This window comes from Limulus polyphemus, unplaced genomic scaffold (assembly GCF_000517525.1).
Source record: "Limulus polyphemus unplaced genomic scaffold, Limulus_polyphemus-2.1.2 Scaffold2769, whole genome shotgun sequence".
NCBI lineage: Eukaryota > Metazoa > Arthropoda > Merostomata > Xiphosura > Limulidae > Limulus > Limulus polyphemus.
The window spans coordinates 1,431-11,089 of NW_013668379.1; the positions used below are offsets into that span (position 1 = coordinate 1,431).

Below are 9,659 nucleotides of genomic sequence, written 5' to 3' on the forward strand. Positions count from 1 at the left end.
ATGAAGTAGCACTAGCAATGATAGTGATGAAGAGTAACTTTTGAGAATTAATTAATGCAAGTGTCCTTACATGTTTTGTTAACTGTACCAAGTTTTGCTACTCAGTATATTGTTGACTGTACAAAGATGTTTACTTGAGTAAGGAAGCACGTTATGCTAATATAATAATAGGTAGGTAAACAACGATTTATAAGTATAAGAAAGAGTTTTATTGATTGTTGAATATACTACATGTTTCAACAGAACATTGGCCTGTCTACTATTGTACCAAGTTGTGCTACACAGTACATTATTAACTGTACTAAGTTGTGCTACATAGTATATTGTTAACTGTATCAAGTTTCAATGGGTTCTAGGCTTTTCTTGAAATGATGGAACACACAGCTGCCACTACCATGGTGAACTACTATAATAGTTCAGGTGCTCCCCTTATCCGAGGACGGACAGTCTATGTCCAATTCTCAAACCACAAAGAACTGAAGACAGACAGCACCCATTCTAATGCAGTAAGTACCACTTTTAGCTGTCAAGCTAATACTAGTATACATTATAAGACCCGTGAAGATTTATAACTAGTTGTTTTTTTTAAGTCACATATAGATAACCAACATTATTTACCAGAAGAGTTTGGTATTTGTATTTATATAAAATCCTCAAAACTGGACTTTAAACTTAAGACTTTTTGTCCATAAGTGAAACTGAGTAGTTTATTGTGGATGAAAATGTTAAAATGCTTATGAACTGTTACATAAAAATTTTGTTAGATTTAATATCTAAGGTATCTCTCAATTATCTACTTTTGTTTTAGTGCATCAGAACAGTCCTTCTTTTTCTTTTAATTGTACTTGAAGTTACATTTCTTATAGTTATAATGCTAGAAAAGTATTTCTTCGATTGTTTCTGGATCATATGTAAGAGCTGTAGTGTCTCAGTTTGAGAATCAAGACTAGTCTTTTAGTCACCAAAACAGGAATGTAGGATGTATATTCTGCAAAGTCTGAGGTGAGATTCTAGGTTGTACATTTGGAAAGCCTTAAGACAAGAATGTGAATTATATTCTATGCTGAGATAAGAACCTGGGTTATATTCTTCTGATGCTTTAAGATAGGATTGTGGGTTATATTCTTCTGATGCTTTAAGATAGTATTGTAGGTTATATTCTAGAAAGGGTATTGTATGAATATGGGTTATATTCTTGTAAAGCTGTAAGACAAGAATGTGGGTTATATTCTAGGAAGGGTGAGGTATGGATGTGGCTATACTCTTGGAAAGTTTTTAAAATAGGAATGTGGGTTATATTTGTTAAATGTGTGGACAATAGAATATTTGTTTAACAAACAACACCTAAGGGGGTTAAACCTGAATTTTGGATTCTAGTCAGTACTTAACCATATTTTTAATCATTATTTATGAACTGCTTGATTTTTTTGTTTTTTCTTGCCAATCAGTGCTATACTATCTGTACTTTTTCTGCTGTCTCTAATTTGATCTAACTGATTAGATAAACCTTCAGCATTTTAAAAGGTACTACATATACCGATTTGTTTAACTAACTAATTAATCCATCTTTAAGAAAACAAACATTGGTAATCTAATTATGAAGTATTTTTTACAATTAGTATTTTGCGAAAGACAACCTGTTTTGGCATTTAAAATCAAAATTTTTCTATACATAAATAATTATGAAAATGTCTTCTTAAAAGAATATCAAAATGTTGAAGGTTAAACAATAGAGAAATAACCATTCAATTCATGTTAGTAAAATGAACGTTTTCATACTAATTCATTAAGAAATTACAAAATAAAATAGTGTTTATTACACTATCACACACTATATATATGCCAAATTAAATTGGTGTTTGTAACTATAATTTACTTACTAGATACCTTGGCTATATTAAAAATTATATATTTGTAGTAAAATGTTAAAAGCTGCTCAAATTGACACCTTAATGAAAAATAAAATAAAACTTGGGAGACAATTTAAAATTAACATGAAAGTATGCTCTCAAATATCAGTATCTAAAATAAAAGTTTCTGAATTTTTAAAGTTATTTTTGCCATTTTTGTGAAGCATGCTAGCACACAAGCTGCACTGCAAGTTGCCCAAGCCTTAGCATATCAAGCAGAAACTCAGGGTGGTCCAAACACTGTACTCAGGGTGATAGTTGATAATCAGATCTACCCCGTCACATTAGACGTCCTTTATCAGGTAAGGCATGCAGCAGTGGCATAGTGAGGTTAATTAATTTTAGACCACTAAATAATGATGAATAGATTGTTGTTTGTCTTGACTGTAACAATTTAGTTACCTTAACCCTGTATTTGTCTTCTGTAAAAATTTTCCATACTCACTCTTTCTGGGTCTGAGCAGACCCCATCATAAAAAATTAATTTAAAAATATTTAAATAATAGTTAATAATAATAAGCTATTATTTTGGAAACAAAAACACTAACACTCAAATTATTTTCCTTTATTAATCAATAAATGAAAACGAATATTACAACTTCTTTCTTTTTTACCATCTAAACTAAACGTAACAACTTAGCACAAACTAACCAAATACTGAAGCTACTGAGAACAAAAAACTTACGGGCTTCCATCTGTCTGTGCCGATGTTTATAAAATATTTGAGGTCTGTGAAAACCCTGGAAGACTAATTCTGGGTTAAAAGTTTTAAAATCTTTAACAAATTTATTTTATTAAGACATTTATATGTGTTTAAACTTAGCCAAGATAGCTAGTAATCTCATATTTACATCAATTTTTAATGTTATACCTATACTATGTTAAAATTTATATTTTACTTCAGAGGTCTTTCATACAGTTTTAACACATGCTTTTTTAAATTTTTTAGTAACTTTACTTTCTCAACAGGTTTTCCTTGCTATCACCTTCACTCTTCAACTTAGCTTTCCTTGCAAGTACCTCTTCTTTCACAACCAGCTATCCTTGCAAGTATCTTTACTCTCCAACTCAGCTTTATTTGCTAGTACTTTTTCTCTCACAACCAGCTTTCCTTTCTAGTACCTTTACTCTCACAACCAGCTTTCCTTACTAGTACCTTTACTCTCCAACTTAGCTTTCCTTGCAAGTACCTCTTCTCTCACAACCAGCTATCCTTACTAGTACCTTTACTCTCCAACTCAGCTTTATTTGCTAGTACATTTTCTCTCATAACCAGCTATCCTTGCAAGTACCTCTTCTCTCACAACCAGCTATTCTTGCAAGTACCTTTACTCTCCAACTCAGCTTTATTTGCTAGTACATTTTCTCTCACAACCAGCTATTACTACACCACACAAGGAAAGCTAAGTATGAGAGTAAAGGTTCTAGCAAGGAAAGGTGGTTGTGAGAGAAAAAGTACTAGCAAGGAAAGCTGTCTGTGAGAGAAAAGGTACTAGTAAGGAAAGCTGAATTGGAGAATAAAGGTACTAGCAATGAAAGCTGGTTCTGTTGAGAAGGGGTACTAGCAAGGAAGGCTGAGTTGGAGAGTAAAGGTACTAGTAAGGAAAGCTGGTTGTGAGAGAAACAGTACTAGAAAGGCAGCTTAAAGTAATGTGTGTATGACACCATGTACAGCAAACAAGAGGAATATTTTATTAACAAAATCGCCCACTAGTGGTTAAAATTAACATTAACAACTACTTGAAATAAAATAACTCAGCAGAATATTGCATAACAAAAAAAAAAAAATAGTTACTCCTTCTCACATGCAATCTGAAAGTCATTAACATAAATAACATCAGTAAAATTAATTTATTATGCATATAAATCTAATCTTTTGGGTACTCTAATATTATGATGTGGTCTAGGTGAAACGAACTGATGTTCTTTCAGATCTTGACTCAGCTGCATACTGGTAGTAATAGCCTCACATCCATCAGACTGATCTGGAGGAATGACATCATTAGTAGTTTCTTCAGTGCTCTCTTGAGTATAAGTAATTTGATTAGCTACAGGATTCAATTGATTAGTGACCGGCAAAAATGTCAGAGGAAAGGAAGTTTAGGTTTTTACCCTCCATACCCTCTTCAGAACTATCATCATCATCATGAGACTGAGGAGGTCTACCTTCCAGTCCTGCATGCCATAACTGATCAGTATGTCTATGAAATTCCTTATCATCACTGATGACAACAAAAGTGCTTGTTCCAAGATGGTAATGAATAATTCCTCTAGTCTATTTCTCTGCTTCTCTAAAATCAAGCATCAACACATTTCCAACAACAAAATTTCTTTCTATTTCATGATGGTTAACTTGCTGAATATGTTGCTTATGTCTAACATATTCTTTCAAAGAAGGCTTCATTAAATCCAATATTGTCATTGTTGTTTGACCTTACAACATGAAAGAAAGAGATCTTTGTGTAATTGTTGATCAGTCTCTAAAGCCATCCAAGCAGTGTGCTGTTGCTAATGGTACGGCAAATAGGATTTTAGGTTGTATCTACAGAAATACTGAAATCAAGTCTAAATAGGTTATAATTTCATTGTACAGATCACTGGTTGGGCCACATTTGGAATATTCTGTTAGAACTTGGGCTCCTTACCTTAGGAAAGACATTGAATTCTTGGAAAGAGTTACTAGAATGGTGCCTGGTTTGGAGGGGTTGTCTTACAAGGAAAGGCTGAAATCTCTCAAATTGTTTTCTCTTGAAAAAAGAAGTGTTAGGTGTGGATCTGATTGAGGTGTTTAAGACTGTAAAAGGAATTGATAGTGTTGATGCATAATCTTTTTTCATATTTAACAGTGATAATAGTAGGACTGGGGGACACAAATATAAATTTTGGCAAGGTAGGAGCCATCTTCAGCTAAGAAAATTTTATTTTTCTAATAGGGTGGTTGGCCTCTGGAATGGGTTGCCTTTAGATATTGTGGAGGCAGTAAACGTAAATGAGTTTAAGAAAAAGCTTGATAAGTATATGAATAATAATGGCTGGCTTTAAGATTTTTATTTTTAATTATTTTGATTTAGTTTAGAGGATGGAACAGCCGAGATGGACCAATAGGTCCCATGTTGCCCCAAAACGTTATATGTTATTGGATCTGTTGAAGAGCACAGCCTAAAGAGGAAAAATCTGACTTATAAGTAGTGTGTGTGTGTAGAGAAATTCTTCATAGTCAACAAAACTGATGAGAAATAATACGTGTCAGCCTTCCTTAGTCTAATTGGTAGAGAAGTTTATGGAGTTTTGAGAGACTTATTTGCTCATATCAACCCTGTAAATGAGAATTTTAATAAAATAGTTACGGTATTAAAAGACCAGTATGATCCAAACCCACATAAGATGGCAAAAGGTATAGGTTTGGAGATTGAACACAGAAGACAATTGTTGAATATGTCAGAGCTTTACACAACCTGAGCAAGACTTGGAACTTCAGAGATAAATTAAAAGACAGATTACTCAATCAATTTGTATTGGCAATTAAGGATGGAGCTGTATCAAAGAGAATGCTTGTTGAAAAGGCTGATATTAAGACTGATGAAGCTGTTAGAAATGCTAATTCAGTGGAGAATGTGGATCAAGATATTGCTGCAATTATATTAGCTGCTGTTAATAAGATGTAATGAAAGAAATCAAGATTTCAACAAGAGAAGAGAGTTTCTGGAGGAAGACTTAACTCTGCTAGAAGATTTTCAGAATGTTCTAGATGTCGAAAAACCAACCATGTGGAGGATAAAGTTTTGTCCAAAACAAAGCATGTAAGGATTGCTGATGCCTTGGATGTTTTGCCATCAAGTGCCACAAATAATTGGGGTCAGAGATGAATAGATCTGAGCACCAGACACACTATGTTGAAATAGCTGACACTAAACAAGAATAGCCCTTTTTTATTTTAAGATGAAGAAGAGTTATTCCAACTATGGTTTCTATGAAGTTGGAGAATGTTCCTATGGATATTGAATTGGATACAGGATCAGCTGTTTCTGTAATTTCTGCAGACTTTTTATAGAAATAAATTTTCATACATAATATTAATGAAGATGTCTATTGTTATGAAGCCTTGTATAAAAGAAAGGATTAAGCCAGTTGGTAAAATTGGCATGAAGATGCAAATTGAAGGTTGCACAAAACCACATGAAATATCTGTTGTGGAATCTGGTGGACCTTTAGGTTTGGGAAAGTCTATGCTGTATGACTTTGGAGTAAATTTCAAGAATGTGTGTACATTGAATGAAGTCAACAAGGAACTCACATTACAACAAATTTAGCACAAAATAGTAATTTATTTAAGGATGAGATGGGTTGTGTCAAAAATTATCAAGCTCATTTGACATTAAAAGAAGGGTTATTCCAAAATATTTTAAGAGTGGACCAATAAGTTTTGCCATTGAGGGTAAAGGTGAAGAAGAATTTAAACGTTTGGTTGCCTGTAGAATACCAAAATCCATATCACATTCAAACTGGGCTACTCCATTCATTACAGTTCTTAAAAAGAACGGGGAGATTTGTTTCTGTTCAGATTACAGTCTAACTGTTAATCCCAATCTTCAGGTGGAACAATGTCCTATTCCTACATCAAATGAGTTGTTTGCCAAGTTGAATGGAAGAGATGCTTACAATCAGTTGGATGAAAAGTCACACGGAAGTTTGCACAATTACTACACATCTGAATTATTTAAAGCCACTTGTTTAATGTATGGATTTTCATATTCACTATCCTTTTCCAGCACTTCATGGATTCATTATTGCTGGGATTTCTCATGTAGAAGACTTTCATGATGACACAATTTTAACTGGTAAAGATGACCAAGATCATCTTTAGAGAGTTGTTTATATATTAGGAGATACTGAAGAGGCTGGTTTGCTGATGAATAAAGATAAATGAAGTTTCATGAAATTTGAAGTTGAATAATTGGGACATCAGGTTAATAAGAATGGCCTATGATCAACAGAAGAAAAAGTTGAAACCATTACACAAGCACCAGTACCCAAAAAATTTGAAGCAACTTCAGGTTTTTTTTTGGGTGCACTTAATTTTTATGGGCGATTTTTTTTTCCAATTTGGCTAATGTTTTATATCCCTTTCATGAAGTACTAAAAAGAAAAAACAAACATGGAGGAAGGCCTAACAGAGTGATGACAGCTTCAAACAAAGATGTTGATATGTAGTGCACCAGTTTTGGTACACTAAGATCCAAGTTCACCCCTATAGATTTCTTCTGATGCCTCTAGTTATGGAACTGGGGCAGAGTTAGCTCATGTTTACAAGGATGGTACTAGGAGACCAGTTGCTTTTATGTCTCATACACTGTGAACAATAGAGACTCATTATGCATAAAATGACAAAGAGGCTTTAAGTATTAAAGCAGCAGTCAAGAAGTCCTATCAGTTTTCTATAGGTGATTTTATTTTACAATTTTGACAGATCATAATCCTTTATCTGCAAAGTATAATTACATTGTGAATGCTACAATATGCTTTGTTTTTGTCTGGGTATTTATATTACATTAAGTGTTTAGAAAGGGTGTGGAAAACACAATTCCAGACAATTTATCAAGACTGCCATTTCAAGTGAAAGGAAATAACAAGGAAGAAGTGGAATTTTATTACACTTAGCACTTTATTAATTTATCCGTTACATCAGGTAAGATTGCAGAATTTACCCATAAGAAGGCAATTTTGTCAACAATTTTAAGATTGACCAAAGAGGGGTGGACAGCAGAATCATATATGGAGTTGAAGGTTTATGTACAAAGAAAATCTGAACTGACAATTGTTTTTGACTGTCTTATGTGGGAAAACCGAGTCATTATTCTAACAGTCTTATGTAGAAGGATTTTAGGTGAGCTCACTCTGGACATGTTGGTATGAGTAGAATGAAGTCACTTGCAAGACAACATGTTTGGTGGCCAGGATTAGATTAAGAAGTTGAAGCAACAGTGAGAAGTTTTTTTTCCTGTCAAGAGATAAAGGTGGAGCCACCTACAGCACAAGTACATTCATAGGAATCGCTCACAAACCTTGGCATATAATTTATACAGATTTTGCTGGACCAGTCGATGGTAAAACTTTTTGATAATTATTGATGCCTATTCTAAATGGCATGAAGTGGTTAGTATCTTCTGTGATGTCTGCAAATACAATCAATATTTTTCAGGTTTTGTTTGTAAGGCATGGATTACCATATCATTTGGTTACAGACAATGAATGATAGTTTACATCCCAGGATTTTAAGAATCTTATGCAATAAAATGAAATTAAACACACCATAAATGCACCAGGACATGCAGCTATAAATGGGGCAGCAGAAAATTATTTGGCATATTAAAGCATTTTTTTTAAACATATAAGAAGCAAGGATTAAGTTCTGTTGAGGCAATAAATTGTTTTCTGGGTTCTTTCAGAGTAGTGCCTCAAAGGATTACAGCAGAATTGACATTTAGGTTTGTGGTGTTTCTGCTGATTTACAAAAGGATTTAGATCATTTAGTGAGTTAGGCATATAAATGGCAGATAGGTTTTAATTATAATAAATGCAAGATAATGTGTGTGGGTTATCATAATTTTACTTACAAGTATAATTCGGATGTGAATAACCTTAACAGTGATTATAAGGATATGGAAAGAAATTACATGGGAATAATATTGCCATTTGAGAAGTTTTTGTGAGCATTTTGACTTTTTTTTTTTACGTTATGTATGTCAAGACCAGGTTTAACTTTCAATGCCACATCGCACTATATTTAATGAAAAATTATTATTTTGGAACTGAAGTTTAAGGCCAAGCAGCATTTTGTATTGTAATTTCTTGTCTCTTTATTAAGAACTTATACAAGTTTTCAAGTTTTTAGTAATGGTGGCAGTCTTACATCAGTTGTGGGAAAAGTTTTGGAAAGTCTGTTAAAAGATGCTTTACAAAGTCATTTAACAAAGTTTAGAGTTTTATTGAATGGTCAACATGGTTTCACTAAGGGAAAATCTTGCCTTACAAATCTTTTGACATTCTTTGAAAAGGTTACTGTTTATTTAGATAAGGGTGTAGATTTGGTGTATCTGGATTTTCAGAAAGCATTTGACAAGGTGCCACATAAAAGGCTTGTAAAATAAAAATTATCTCTGTAGGTGTGGGGGATAAATTAGCATGCTGGATAGAAGAGTTGCTTGATGGAAGAAATCAGAGGATTGTTACAAATGGAGTTCAGTTAAACTGGATTAATGTCACAAGTGGGATACCTCAGGGCTCAGTCTTAGGACCTTTGTTCTTTTTGATTTACATCAATGACATAGATGAAGGGACAGTCAATAAATTACTTAAATTTGCAGATCATAGTTGCTGGTTGTGGTGTAGTCAGCTTCAAGTAATGTGTGTATGACACCATGTACAGCAAATAAGAGGAACATATCCTTATATCATAGTTGCTGGTTGTGGTGTAGTCAGCTTCAAGTAATGTTTGTATGACACCATGTACAGCAAACAAGAGGAACATATCCTTATACATAGTTGCTGGTTGTGGTGTAGTAAGCTTCAAGTACTGTGTGTATGACACCATGCACAACAAACAAGAAGAACATATCCTTATATCATAGTTGCTGGTTGTGTTGTAGTCAGCTTCAAGTAATGTGTGCATGACACCATGTACAGCAAACAAAAGGAACATATCCTTATACATAGTTGCTGGTTGTGGTGTAGTAAGCTTCAAGTACTGTG

General features: G+C 33.5%; 1 protein-coding gene across 1 annotated transcript in view; it reads left to right on the forward strand.

Moving 5' to 3' along the window:
* Positions 1–356: 356 nt before the first annotated feature.
* Positions 357–9,659, forward strand: part of LOC106467861 (polypyrimidine tract-binding protein 1-like) — a gene marked incomplete at its 5' end in the record, with an annotated part of 42,153 nt that continues 32,850 nt past the window's right edge. The window contains 2 exons of the mRNA XM_013928240.2: positions 357–506; positions 2,075–2,212. Coding sequence (XP_013783694.1) covers positions 357–506; positions 2,075–2,212 — 288 coding nt within the window. The remainder of the gene's footprint in view (positions 507–2,074; positions 2,213–9,659) is intronic.